The sequence below is a fragment of the Hyperolius riggenbachi genome, chromosome 6, assembly GCF_040937935.1.
Source record: "Hyperolius riggenbachi isolate aHypRig1 chromosome 6, aHypRig1.pri, whole genome shotgun sequence".
Taxonomy (NCBI): domain Eukaryota; kingdom Metazoa; phylum Chordata; class Amphibia; order Anura; family Hyperoliidae; genus Hyperolius; species Hyperolius riggenbachi.
Window position 1 is genome coordinate 307,149,973 of NC_090651.1, and position 15,438 is coordinate 307,165,410.

At 42.2% G+C, this 15,438-nt stretch overlaps 1 protein-coding gene across 1 annotated transcript; it reads left to right on the forward strand.

Moving 5' to 3' along the window:
• Positions 1-279: 279 nt before the first annotated feature.
• FGF21 (fibroblast growth factor 21) lies at positions 280-12,978 on the forward strand. The gene is made up of 3 exons (XM_068242970.1): positions 280-715; positions 5,725-5,828; positions 9,670-12,978. The coding sequence occupies exons 1-3, from the start codon at positions 469-471 to the stop codon at positions 9,961-9,963; spliced, it is 645 nt and encodes a 214-aa protein (XP_068099071.1). The 5' UTR covers positions 280-468; the 3' UTR covers positions 9,964-12,978.
• Positions 12,979-15,438: the final 2,460 nt, after the last annotated feature.

Below are 15,438 nucleotides of genomic sequence, written 5' to 3' on the forward strand. Positions count from 1 at the left end.
GTGAAGTGAAGCTTATATCACCCTCTCTGTTGCATCATTTTTGTAACCCCAGACCTGGTAATCTGTGGTCGGAAACATGAAAAAATGTTTACAGTATTGTCCTTCCCCCAGCTATGAAGAAAGTAAATAGCACGTTCAGCCTAATGTGAATGCATTCTTATGCCTAGTGACTCAGATCTGGGATGGGGGGGTCAGTGAAAAAAATATTACTCAGAGAAAATCACTGGTGATAAGGGTTAAAGAGCAAAGAGTATAAATACAGATCCTCTTCATGATTTTTGTCATTAGAAACCTGAGTCTAAACAGAACAAGGTAGACTCTCAGGAACAGAAGTTTTACCACAGCTACTACATAGGTGATTTTATTATTTAACTAGAACTTTTATTTATTTAATTTTTTTTTAACTTTTATTTTTGAATCAAAACTATTTCACAGCAATTGTTTGTATTTCTATCTCACTGCCTGAAGATGCAAAGGGGACAGTCATATTTTTTTACCCAGCATTCTGCAGTGATGGGACTGTGGCTGCTGGCCCTGGTGCTTAGTCATTTTGGGAGGGCGCTGGCCAGTCCTGTCCGAGATAATAACCCGCTTTTAGGGTTTTCTGATCAGGTGCGATTGAGACATCTCTACGCTGATAACGATCACTCGCACCTCCATCTCCAGATCACTCCAGAGGGGGAAGTCAGTGGGACCCAGGAGAAGAACCTGTACAGTAAGTATGACTTACAGTATTTATTGTCCTCTTGTCATTACTGTCCTGTAACTGCTCTTTCTGGAGTTTGTTTTATAAGTCAGAAAGCATTGCCAATTGCAGCCAATCACAAGTGCACCAGCCAAGCTGCATGTTGTTAATAGGCTAATTCAAGATGAACGAATTGCACAACTGAGAATAATCTAATGTGTGTAGCCAGCTTTATAGCCATTAATTTGATGAAGGAGAATAATTGCTATAGGTTATCGCACATTATTGATCTATACACTGGTATTCAATCAGCATGTCTGGTTCTGCAATTATAAAGGGGCACTCTACCTAAAATTTTGGGAATTTAATTTCAGGTGCATCAGTGTTGATTGGTCACGTCCCCAAGTTCCAAATCCTCCCCCCTTCCTTTTCTCCATCACAGAGGATGCAGCAGGAGAACTGAGACTTTGGGGTATATTCAGCAAATAGCAGAGAAGTAGCTCTTGCATAGTAATTTTACCAGTCCTTATGCCAATTACACAGCACATGTTGCACCAACAGCGCAGCTTGCATCACCTAGGTAATGTACGCGTTGCTAGTATACTGTGAGTTTAGCTACTTGTGTAATGCAATTTAAGGTGGCCACTAATGATACAGTTTGCTAAATGGTCATTTACGAATTATTCTTCTTATGAACGATCGAAAATTATCGTTTGTGACCTCTAATGGAAAAAAAAATTGTATCGATCATGTCAGTCTGATTGGATTGATTAATAAAGTTTTGTCCATTAATGGCCCCAAACAATAATTTCCGATCGCTCATGTCATATGAAGAATCATTTGCAAACGATCGTTTGGTAAATCGTATAGTTAGTAGCCACTAGCCACCCTTACGCTAGCAATGCACGTGTTACCTAGGCGATATGTGTCCGCAATGCGGTAAAATTGCCGTGTGCTACCTGCTATTAGCTGCGCATGACCCCTTGCTACAGTCATTGGTTACACATCTGATTGCTGAAGTCCTTAAGATCCTGTTACTAATGTCCACCCTAAACTGAAGTATCACTTTTGTGTGGCCAACCCCTCCAGAATGCTTTCCACCTCTCCTTGTAAACTATTAAATTGCTGAGTTTGCTCTCTGCATCAGATTTCTGGGTCTCACGATGACAGTGCATTTATGCTGCTTACATTTTTCTTTGAATTAGTTTCACAGCAGTAGCCCTTATCAGTGCCAAAAAAAAGACCACTGTCATGTCCAAGGCATTGTTCCATTCACAGCAGTGTGAATACTCCCAGACTGACGGCTTATGCAATACATGCTATTAACATACCCACTGTGAGTGAACGACGTTTGAATCGCAATGGCTTAGTCCTGTGCTGCTTGTACCGGATTTAGGATAATTAACTGCAAATGTAAGCAATCAGTTTCCAATAATCCGCAGCAATTTAAACAACGCAGTTTTGTCACAGGTAAATGGAGGTTAGAATATAATCATTTTGGATTTAATTTCTATTCATTTTATTGTGTATTTCTATAGTACGGACATCTTCTGCACTGCAGCACCCAAGAAAGAACGGCTATGTCAATGCCACTAGCTGTGTCTCAGAGGAGCTTGCAATCTAATCCCTACCATAGTAATATTTGTAAAAGCACTACACTGATGATTCAGTAGTGTCCTTATGGCCTTGGGCCTTGTATTTGGGGTCCACAAGTAGCACTGTATGCATTAAGATGAATGTTCTACCTGTGCTTGTTTGGGTTTCCTTCAGTAATCCAAAATGCTGGCAAAAAAAATTAACAGTTGTACAAAGCTGGCCCTAGTGAATGTATTTTAGAGAGAACCTGTGTTCAACTGTTTATACAGTGAGATTTAGACTTGTAAATTGTATGTCCCGTCCTCCCACACTAAGCTGCTCTTATTGGCCAACTCTCTCCCCATAAACAGTGCGATACAGGTTCTCTTTAAGATACTCATAGACATGATGCTTTGGTCAGCTGAGCTTATATTGGTTGTGCACAGGGTGCACATTGGATGGATGAGGCCCGAAAGGCGGTGGTGGCTCCAAAGATTTATAATAGATTTCATGCTGAAATCTAATGGAAATCTGTGTACAGTGTTGGCACTAATAGATCCTTCTCAGACCAGATTTGTATCAAAGTGAGATCTATCTGATGGCCAAAGCTGATGGACATTACTTAGTGTATGGCCACCAGTGCCGGAATTACCATAAGGCACTGTAGGCGCGTGCCTGCAGGCACCTGCTGATAGAAATGCGGCTCACTCCCCTCCCAGAGCGCCTGCCTCCTTTCCTATGCAGAGTCCTGAGCGGTGTGTAAATGAACTCTGGCTACCTAATGCTAAGAGGCACCTGTAGCTACCTATGATGGACAAGGTAAGTAAGGGAGAAGTGGCAGCTAGGATAGCCAGGATACTTGCGGTGGGGTTTGACGGGGGTTTGTAGGATCATGGATGGAGGAGTCTAGGGTGCCAGGACATCTGTGCCTATAGGCCCCTGTGATGTAATCCGGGCCTGATGGCCACTTTATCCTCTGTGTTCTGTAGCTGGATAATAAAGGAGTCCTCTAGATGCTGAATATGTGTTGATAACAACAAGAAGAAAAAAGGTTAGCAGGAAATGAATGGAAACAAAAATAATGTTGAAGGGCATTTGGTTATCTTTATGAATAACACTTCTGTGTATTTCATATACAATGACCGCATTTATGATACTATTTACTACATTATCAGCAACTTCTGCTGCATTGCATCATAAGGTATTACCTAATGCAGGCACTCATCCAGGAAAGTCATGTGATCTTAAGAAATAGCTAAGATCCATAGCAAGGCCCTGAGAATGACTTTCACAGCCATGAGATAAAGCAGCATTTTACCATTAAACTGTCACTTAAAGAGGAACTTCAACCAAGGATTGATCTTCATCCCAATCAGTAGCTGATACTCCCTTTCCCATTAGAAATCGTTTACCTTTTCGCAATAGATCATCAGGGGGGTCTGTATGGCTGATGTTGTGATGAAACCCCTCCTACGGTATGATGTCAAGACCACGGTCCTGATAGTTTGCTGTCTGTGAACCTCATTGCATTGTGGGAAATAACTGCTTTTTCCAACTGCCAAGCGAGCAGAGTAACGAACATTCCGTACAGATCACCTGGCAGAACTAAAGATGTCACCACCAGTGGTAAATTTTAACATGTAAATCAGGGAGAGGAAAGATTTTACAATGAGCAAACACTGACTAAATAATCTATAAATGTATATTGTAAACAATAAGCAATTTTATTCATTATGTTATTTTCACTACAGTCCCTCTTTAATATCCTTTACGTTTATTATATCTTTAATCAGTTACTGTATTGCTGCTATCATTTGTTGGCAAATAATCTGTCCTATTAGAAGAGAAGTCTCCGGCATGCAGAGGTTTAATAGTTGGGTGTTTTTATTGCTCTATCAATGCCAAGATGCGTGTTGCAATGTAGCGTTAAATTTGCAGTGCGAATGTGCAATATTTCCAGGAACACAGCTGTCCTGAGAATAGAGAGAAAAGTCATTCTTAATAAATGTGCCTGCCAGGCACAATCACAGTGAATAAAAAAAGGGTGGGTTTGACAAAAGCAGTGAATCAATTAAGGTCATTAGGTAGGGTTAGGTGTAACTGAGGACAGTTATGGTGGTGGTGGTGGAGTAGAGAGTAGTTTTAGTATGTAGGGTCAGAAAGTTAAAGTGTACCTGAAATGGGGTCCCTACAATACATAAGACCCCCATGGTGGTGCCTAACCCTAAGAATCCCCCCTCGGGGGTGCCTAACCCTAAGAACCCCCCCAGTGGTGCCTAACCCTAAGACCCCCCCCAGTGATGCCTAACCCTAAGACCCCCCCCCCAGTGATGCCTAACCCTAAGACCCCCCTGGTGGAGCCTAACCCTAAGACCCCCCCCCTTCCCGCCGGTGGTGCCTAACCCTAAGACCCCCAGGTGGTGCTTAACCCTATGACCCCCCTGGTGGTGCCTAACCCTAAGACCCCCCGTGGTGGTGCCTAACCCTAAGACCCCCCATTGTGGTGCCTAACCCTAAGAATCCCCCCTCGGGGGTGCCTAACCCTAAGAACCCCCCCAGTGGTGCCTAACCCTAAGACCCCCCCCAGTGATGCCTAACCCTAAGACCCCCCTCAGTGATGCCTAACCCTAAGACCCCCCTGGTGGAGCCTAACCCTAAGACCCCCCCCCCCCCGCCGGTGGTGCCTAACCCTAAGACCACCAGGTGGTGCTTAACCCTATGACCCCCCTGGTGGTGCCTAACCCTAAGACCCCCCCTGGTGGTGCCTAACCCTAAGACCCCCCCCCGGTGATGTATAACCCTAAGACCCCCCTGGTGGTGCCTAACTGCCTAACCCTAAGACCCCCCCCCGGTAATGTATAACCCTAAGACCCCTCTGGTGGTGCCTAACCTTAAGACCCCAGTGGTGCTTAACCCTAACACCCCCCGGTGGTGCCTAGCCCTGAGAGCCCCCACTGCTGGTGTCTACTACTAAGACTTGCCTGGTGTTTCCTAACCCTAAGACCCCCCACTGGTGGTGCCTAACCCTAAGGCTCCCCTGGTGGTGCCTAACCCTAAGGCTCCCCTGGTGGTGCCTAACCCTAAGACCCCCCTTCCCCAACTGCAAAAGGGCAGCTGAGCTTGACATTTTCTTACTGTGAGGTAGTGTACTTTCAGTGCAATAAAAAGAAGCCTATTTGAAATCTCCTACTGACCCCATCTCTAGGCCGGAATGTATATATTGTCCTCAGCCATCTGTAGCATACTGATACAGTATATTAGATCAGGAAGCACTATAGCCAGAGCAACAGCATTAATCCAGGAGACATGTAGTGGGCAGTCCAGGTGGCAGGCTTCATAGCTGTCTTGTGACAGGTTCACTTTCACTTGCAATAGGCTTGTGTTATCCTGATTGCACCTCTTATATAGCACATTACTGCTGTTAAACAAGACTGAATTATAATGGCAATATTGCATTTTTTCAGGCCTGCTAGAAATCAAAGCAGTGAAACCAAGTATCCTGGTGATTCGGGGGATGAAAAGCACTCGCTACCTTTGCATGGATGCCCGGCATCACTTATACGGATCGGTAAGTAACCATGACAATATCCATACAAGAGAAGCTGCTATCAGTTCTGTAGATTTTCTACATCTGTCCATAATGTGCAAATCAGATTCTGTGCCAATGAAACTCGTGGTCAGTCAGATTACCATTTGTGACTAAATGTCCTGGCACACATGTCTAAGTTAAAGTGAAAATATTGACTGTGGGATGTGTCTTCAGTATCTTCACTGTGCACTGTGCATGCTCTGAACAGCCTGATCTTCCGGCAGTTTCCTCATCCATATTCCTAGTAACACATTTAAATGTATACAACTGCCTATTTGGCTGTACTGTTTCTTTTCTTTTTTTTTTTAAACCCCAATAAAAACTATTTAAACACAGATTCCTAGTAGCTAATGACAAAAAATTAAAGCAAATTAATGGCTGCCATATTTATTTCCTTTTAAGCAATACCAGTTGCATGGCTGTCCTGCTGATCTTCTGCCTCTAATACTTTTAGCCATAGACCCTGAACATACATGCAGCAGATCAGGGGTTTCTGACAGTATTGTCAGATCTGGCAAGATTAGATGTATGCTTGCTTCTGGTGTTATTCAGACACTACTGCTGCCAAATAGATCAGCAAGGCAGCTAGGCAACTGGTATTGTTTAAAAGGGAATAAATATGGCAGCCTCCATATCCTTCTCATTTCTGTTCTCCTTAAAACAAATTTTCATAAAATTCACTATACTAGTGATCACACCTCCTCATCCTTACCCCTTAGACTAGTTATTACACCCTTCACCTGCGTGACAAAGACCCTGGTACCTGAGCACAGCTTCTCACGCTTGCAGACACCAAGCCAGGCCCCCTAACACCCGGTTGGCCATGGGCAACTGCCTAAGTTGCCTTGTGCTCTTTATGTATACTGGCCATTTACACCCCTAATGGCTAGTGAATGACTCTTTGTAACACTGAGATGCTCTAATCATTATGCTAAAACTATTTAAAGGTTAGAAAGCCAGTAGAAAGAGTGATTACGCCTTCTCACACATTTCTTAAAGGACAACAGTAACAAGAGGTATATGGAGGCTGCCATATTTATTTCCTTCTAAACAATATCAGTTGCCTGGCAGTGCTGTTGATCTATTTGAATGCAGTAGTGTCTGGATCACACTAGAGACAAGGATAGAGGTAATCTTGTCAGATCTGACAATAATGTCAGAAACACCTGATCTGCAAATGCTTGCCCATGGTCTATGGCTAAAAGCATTAGAGGCAGAGGAACAGCAGGATGCCAGGCAACTGGTATATCTTAAAAGGAAATAAATATGGCAGCCTCCATATCCCTCTCATTACAGTTGTCCTTTAAATTAGGGTGAAGTATTGAGCTTCTGTAGCATACATTGTGTGTTGGCTACCACAAGATTTCATGCAGTCTCTGGTTGTAAAGGGAGGGTTCCTCTGCAGGTTAACACTTGACGGTCTGACTGGCTACTATGAACACAGTACAGTAATGTTTGTAGAAGTGATTCCATTCACATGTGTGGGATACACTATCACTAAGCCTTGAAACATACCGGGTCATTGAACTTGTTTTATACCTTTAGATAAGGGAGAATTGTTAGTGCTCTTTGAAACCGGCAACCCTTGGAGTGTTTGATCCATCCTGCTGTAGGATGTTCCTATAGATATTAAGCTGTAATTACACTATGCTGTACCTGGATTTAACACCTTCCCATTGATAAAGATTGATAAACACTCATGTGACTTGTGACCGTAAAGAGTTATCTCAATGGCATGACATGTTGGGCTTGGTCACATTGAAAGGTTGTGGAAAACATATTATAACTCTCAATACCATCATCAGTCATTGTCCTATGTCCCTACTGTAGTCTATAGCCATTTTTTTCTCTTGTGGGGGAAGTTTGGGGTAGCCACTTAATCTATCTGTATGAGGCCCGGATTTACATCACAGGAGCCTATAGGCACAAATGTTCTGGCACCCTAGACACCCTCCTGGAACCAACAAACCCCCGCTGAACCGCACCGCAAGTGTGCTGGCTGGCTCAGCTGTCACCTCTTTCCTACATTCCCTGCTCAACATAGGAGGCTACAGGGCTCCCTTCGTTTTAGGAAGCCTGAGTAACTCCATCATGAGGCGCATGTAGGCATGCGCCTACAGTGCCTTATAGAAAATCCGGCCCTGAACAGTACGTTTTTGGGATGTGGGAGGAACCAGGGTACCTGGCAGAAACCCATGCAAACACAGGGAGGACATAGGGTCCTGGAACCATGGACCCTAGCACTGCAAGGCTATCCACTGCGCCACCGCGCCACCCATTGCCTCTGCACAAATGAAGAGGCCAACACTGTGGTGAGGAGTGGATCTGCAATCAGTTTCCAATGACATTTTTTTATCAAGCTTGGATAACCACTAGTGCTGGAATGAGCTTGTTCTAGAGCAGGGATGTCAAACTCTAGTCTTCAAGGACCAGGGCCCTCACACATTTTTGGCACATTTCAAATTAATTCCTGGGTCTAAATCAGGAAAGGTGTGGTTAATCAAGTAGAACACATTTCAGCACCTGTGTTGTAGAGTGTTAACACGGCTGAAAGGTGGGCAAGGCTATCTAGTAGGCATCCTTATGGCAGAAATCTTACCTCCGGCTCACTTTGATTTCTAAATGTACTCACACACAAATGGTTAGCCATCTGTTTGTTCCCCCAGAGTACAGCAAAAAAACTTTAGATACAGAGATCTTACCAATGTGGACTAGTACCCCTCTAATCTACACTGGTTGTTTACATGGTAGTGGTATACAGTAGGTGGGAGGAGGTGGGGCTTCTGTTAGTCAGGGGCAGGTCAATTGCAATCTATAGCTGTGATGTTGGAAGCCATCCACCCTGTCAAATGGAAACCCCACCTCCTTTCTACTGCTTAGTTTCTTTAGGTAGACAGGTGAAGACAGTCTTATTGATTACAACTGCAATCATGGATAGGTGTGACATTTAGTCACATAATCTTGTCAAGTTTAAATTAACTTAAAGTAAACTTCTAAGGAAAAAAAGTGCCCCTATGGGGCACTTACCCCAGAAGGGGAAAGCCTCTGGATCCTAATGAGGCTTCCCCCATTCCCCTGCGCAGCCTCAATCCTCAACCCCCCCCCCCCCCCCCCTGAAAATCTCGCAGGCACAGTAGCAACTGGAGCACCCGGCGATATTTACCTCTGAGATCAAGTACAGACACTGTACTAGCTTCCCCTCGGGGTCTGACGGAAATAGCCGAACCCAATTGGGTCCACTCTGCTGTGCAGACACAAGACGCCTGTGCAGTAGAGCAGACCCAGGTGTGCAGTAGAGTTCGGCTATTTCCGCCGGAGCCCAAGGCAAAGTAGGTGCTGCACCTGAGCTGGTTCTCAGAGGTAAATATTGCTGTCTGCTGCTGTTTGAGGGAGCCAGTGCTGGATCGATGCTGCACAGTAGGGCGCCTAATTAGGATCCAGAGGCTTCCCCCTCCCGAGGTAAGTACCCTCCAGCTGCACTTTTCTTTATTACAGGTTTCCTTTAACACCCTTAACGTAAAAGGACTGAACTGCTAGCTTGAATGGAATGCAGTTATGTAGAGAGCTACAGTGTTACAAGCTAGGGTCAATAGTGAAGCCCTTATAGCTAGTAGTAGGATTCAGGTCATTTCCTGGTGGTAATATTTCTCCAGTACTCAAATGAGGCTGCCAAAGAAGGAAGAGCTTCTTTAACAGTAGGGAGATCCAGTAAATATTTTAATGCTATCTTCCAAAGTGAATTATTTCTAAGTATTTGCTTAATCTTTCCTAGTTATTTGATGTTTGACACATATGACCAACATTTTTTATTTATCCACAGATGGTTTACAAAGAGCATGACTGCAACTTTCGAGAGGTTCCATTAGCGGATGGATACAATTTATATTTCTCTGAGAAGTATCCTGCTCCTCTAACCCTTACTCCAACCAAAGGGGGGCACCCTTCAGGAAAGCAAATGGCAAGATTCATGCCACTGGAAAGCACAATCCCCTTGGAGGCTCTCTATGTTGTGGATCATTCCTATGATACCCAACCAAGAAGCTACTTGGACATTGAGGATCCTTTTGGTATGATAGACAGGTCCAATATCTTCAGCCCAAGTTTGGACTCATAGTCAACAGAAGTGTATCAAGACTGACAAGACATTGTATTTTTATAATGCCATTGCTAGTAATGGTCTACAGTGGATTCTGGGTGAAACAAAGCGATACAGCTCATCAACTTTCTTGTCAATATGATCAAGAAAGGGCATCATCATCGTTGGTTTATATTTTTGTAAAGGACTCATATTTAAAATGGTGAGTCTGCCATTTTTGTACAAGTGCATTTTTATACAGAAACTTTATAGAACATTAACTTCTCCACATTGACTATGGTAAATAGGCAAATATTGTAGACGACAGGTCAAAACCGCACAGGTCAAAAAGAACTTCAGTCCACATATTGACTGGAAATGCAACTTTAGACTGTAAAAGCAACATTAATAGATAGGTAAACTTGAAACACCACATAATTTCCTAATGAATAATGTGACTATAATGCAATACTGATTTTGCTGCCTAGAAAGAGATTTGAGAGCTCCCTGGTTGTCTATTGTTCATAAGTGTGATTTGCATTTACTGGTTGTTTGTTTAGAAACACCAAGCCTTGTGGGGATTATGGACTTCTGGTGTGACAGTTTCCCAGGCTCCTCCTGCTGACTGAAAGCCCTCTTGGTAGTGCTGTCAGCTGTTCATGAATCAACCTCAGTGTTACTTATCTTTCAAAAATCTGAATCACATATCTGTAATCTGCATATCAGGTCTGATGACAGTAGATATAGGAAGTGGAGTGCGGAGAAGAATGAAAAGACATGATGTGTAGATAACAGTCAATACATATTGTAGGATCACAGAAAAAGCAGTAATGCTCTTTCTCAATAATGAGCAGAAAGAGTGGGGTTTTTGGAGGGAGCAGGTAAAGGCATGAAGAATCTGGTAGAGCAGTCATACCAGTCCTGGAGCATCATTTGCTGGCAAAAGGGAAGCAACAGGCAACCAAGGCATGATCTCAAACCTCCTCATGAGTAAAATTTAGCAACACATTATAAGGGCATTATTATCTTGTATTTTTTCTACTCCTTTAAGATATGGTTTTGTTACATCTCAGGCATATATTTTGCCTAACCAGAAAGTCACTAGTGATGGTCATGTCTAGGAGAACTCATGGAGAAGCATGTGATCAGTTTGGTCAGGTGATAAATATGTAAGTCTCTGGTTTGCTAGTCATGATAATTGGTCAGAGTTTTGGAAATCTATCAGCTGATCCAACAAATCACATGCTTCTCCATGGGTTCTTCTAAACATGACCATCACTAAAAGTCACTTGCCTTCATGTATCTACTCTGTGCTGGACCAATGAAATGTTTGGAACTTTTACAGCTTACTGATCATATCTGTCATTGCTTATATATTTCATAGCTGGCATTGAAGACTGTTAAGTATCTGAACATTGATCTATATTTAATAAGTAAGCACGAGATAAAATAGTAATGTTTATTTATCTTCAAATACATCATGTATTTTACAGTAGACATATTAGCATGTCAAAGATTATTGTGAACGTCAGATGTCAATCTCAATTAATATTTCATTTTTAATTGTATAGGCTCTTTTATTGGATGTTGCAGCTATTTATATTTGTGTGTAATGGCATCAAAAAAGCTGAGTGCTGTATGTAATATTGTTTTATCGTCCACCACCTATCATTGTTATAGTATCGCCTACTGGGATTCTCACTTCAATCAGAAGGCCATGGGATTCCTTACTGATATATTATAGATTATTCAGTACAGATTCCCAAGATCTCACAACTGGGGCTCCCCCAAAAAGAAATCCTATTTATTAGAGTAAATTCAAAGAATATCACAGAAAGTGGGCGGTAGTCTAGCATAGAGTACCAAGCAGGAAACCTCATAGGGAATAGTTCTCCAATCACAGCACCTTTTACACCACGAAGCATTGTGATTGGCTGAATAGTGTAGGGGCGTAGTTTACTACAACCTATGTAAAACCTAGGAGTTCAAGAGGGTGCGGTCCATCTAACTACGTCAGCCTATTTCCCAATGAAGTTTCCTGCTGGGTCCCCTAAATTAGACTAGTGCCATGAAGTGTTCACTTTTTTTTTTCAGATACCTACTGAAACTATAGTGTTGAGAACACAGCATGTCTTTAGGTGTCTTAGGAATAGGAAGTAAATGGTAGAGAGAGATATAAACACTTGATACCTAGCCCCTCTTTGTAAAACATGATAAAGATTTAATAAGAGTCTAGAAAGATATATATGGAGACTACTTTCTGTAAATACTAGTAGCCTCACAGTAATCAGCAGATCCTAAGTCTTATCTGGAAGGTGCATCTAGATCAGGCATGGGAAAACTCGACCCTCCAGCTGTTACGGAACTACAAGTCCCACAATGCATTTGCCTTTATGAGTCATGACTGTCACTGTCAGACTCCTGCAATGCATTGTGGGACTTGTAGTTCCTTAACAGCTGGAGGGCCAAGTTTGCCTATGCCTGATCTAGATCATGGAATTCAGACTAACTGATAGAAATTTTTGCATTACGATTTTGCATCATAATTGCGAACTACAATTATGCAAAATTCACGCTCATCACTATAAAAAAAGTCTTCTCAAAACACTTTAAATGTAAGATGGTCATAGTAATAATTAATGAATTAGCATAATTAATGAATTATTCATAAAGAGCCTACTTAATATCATAAAGGGTCTAGTAAGACAACCAATCAGCAACAAATTTTATTTTTTAGTTGTATAAACTGATAAATGATGATATATGATTGGTCGCTTTCAGCTACTGTACTTTGCATAGCATTGTTGCTGGTCACACTGCTTTATTGAACACACCGGTACCGCTATCACTCCAAAGAGAACAGTTAAATGAGCTAAAAATGTACATATTTGAGTGTAATTATCTGAGTTAGTTGTGTAAACTTGAACGGAGAAAGGGGAAAACAACGTGTCATTACTATAAAGGGTGAAGGGGGTTTCTATAGTTTTATTATTGTATATTCTATTTATTTGTATTATTTATTTATTTACATTTTTACATTGTGTGCTTTTTATATGTGTATTTATTATGAATGTATAGTTGCACTATTATTTATTTAAATAAAAATGTACAGTGAATTTATCAACATAATCCGTGTAAGTAAATTTTTACAGAGTCCCAGTAGCACAAGCAGTATATATGTTGTCTCACAAGAATGAATAAATGAATAAAGAATCACTGACAGAGTATATGGTTTATGAATCTAAACTTCTACTAAATATATATATATATATATATATATATATATATATATATATATATATATATACTGTATATATATATATATATATATATATATATATATATATATATATATATATATATCTGCCCATAATTATTCATACCCCTAGTAAATATTGACTGAAAGTTACTTTTATTCAACCGGCAAGTAATTTTTTAACAGGAAATAACATAGGTGTCTCCCAAAAGATAATAAGACGATGTGCAAGAGGCATTATTGTAGAAAAAAAACACATTTCCCAGCTTTTATCTACATTTGAGCAAAAAATGTCCAGTCCAAATGTATTCATACCCTTCTCAATGATAAATAGAAAAGCCTTTATTGGCTATTACAGGAATCAAATATGTATTTTTGCCTATTCATCTTTCGCAATGAGCTCCAAATCTTTCAGGTTAGAGGGTCTTCTTGCCATCTCCCTGATCTTTAGCACCCTCCACAGATTCTCAATTGGATTCAAGTCAGGACTCTGTCTGGGCCACTCCAAAATGTTAATGTTGTTGTCTGCTAACCATTTCTTCACCACTTTGACTGTGTGTTTTGGGTCATTGTCATGCTGAAATGTCCACTGGTGCCCAAGGCAAAGTTTCTCTGCAGACTGCCTGATGTTGTCATTGAGAATCCTCATATACTGCTCTTTTTTCATGGTGCTGTTTACTGTAATTAGGTTCCCTGGTACATTGGCTGAACACCCCCCCCCCCCCTCCCCGCCCTAAAGCATTAGGTTCCCACCACCATGTTTGACAGTGGGGATGGTGTTCTTTGGGTTAAAGGCTTTTCCTTTTTTAGGCCAAATGAAGGGAACATCATTGTGACCAAACAATTAAATTTTTGTTTCATCTGACCAAAACACAGAAGACCAGAAGTTATCTTCTTTGTCCAGATGAGCATTTGCAAAGGCCAAGTGAGCTTTGTGTGCCTTATCTGAAGAAGTGGCGTCCTCCTTGGTCTGCATTCATGGAACAGTGTCCAGTGTGCAGTGTCCGTTGGATTGTCTAACTTGAGACATTGCCACCAGCAGAGCCCGGATTCACCAGGATGGCCTTGGTGGTGATCCTTGCATTCTTTTTCACCTCTCTCACTATCCTCCTGGCCAGCACAGGTGTCACTTTTTGCTTCCAACCACGTCCTCTGAGATTTTCAACAGTGTGGAACATACTGTAGCCACTGGAACTTGAAAACATTTAGAAATGGCCTTGTAACCCTTTCCTGACTTGTGAGCAGCCACAAGGCGCAGTCGCAGGTCCTCACTGACCTCCTTTGTCTTAGCCATGACTGTCCACAAACCACCTGCAGAGAGCTGCTGTTTTTCACCTGTTGTTGAGTTGATTAAACCAGCTGTACCCAATTAATCAGGGTAATTAGGATGCTTTAGAACAGCTTGGACTATTTGGAATGGTATAGAACTTTGGATTTTCCCACAGACTGTGAACGTTTGTGAAGGGTATGAATAATTTTGGACTGGACACTTTGCTCAAATGTAAATAAAAGCCGAAAAATGTTTTTTTTTTTCAACAATAATGCCTCTAGTACATCTTCTTATTATCTTTTGGGAGATACAGGTAGTCCTCGGTTAATGAATGAGATAGGGACTGTAGGCTCGTTCTTAACCTGAATCTGTCCTTAATTCGGGACAGCCACCTTTGCCCCCATTTTTAATGCAGAGTAGGCACAGCGGAAGGTAGATAGAGGATATCTCACCTGTTCCACGGCGGTAGAAGGTCCCATCGTGCTGCACGGAAGCTGCACGGCCCTTCCTCTCTCTTCGTCCACTGTCCCCCTGGCGGCTTCACATGCGTCGCATAATGACGCATTAGGAGGCGCCGCCACTAGGGGGCTTTTCCTGATTGCGTCACTATGCGACACATAAGAAGCCGCCAGGGAACAGTGGACAGAGAGAGAGGAAAACCCACGCAGCTTCCGGGCAGCACGATGGGACCTTCTACCGCTGTGGAACAGGTGAGATGTCCTCTATCTACCTTCCGCTGCGCCTACTCTGCATTAAAAATGGCAGCAGAAGAGGTAGTCCCCGGCAGTGTGATGTCATCGCGGCGGGTCGGCGGGCGTCCGTATTGGCGGGTTGTTCGTAAGTTGGGCGTTCGTAAACCGGGGACTACCTGGACCAATGTAATTTCCTGTCAAAAACATAACTTGCTAGTTGAATAAAAGTAACTTTAAGTCAAAGTTTGCCATGGGTATGAATAATTATGGGCAGCACTATATATATATATATATAT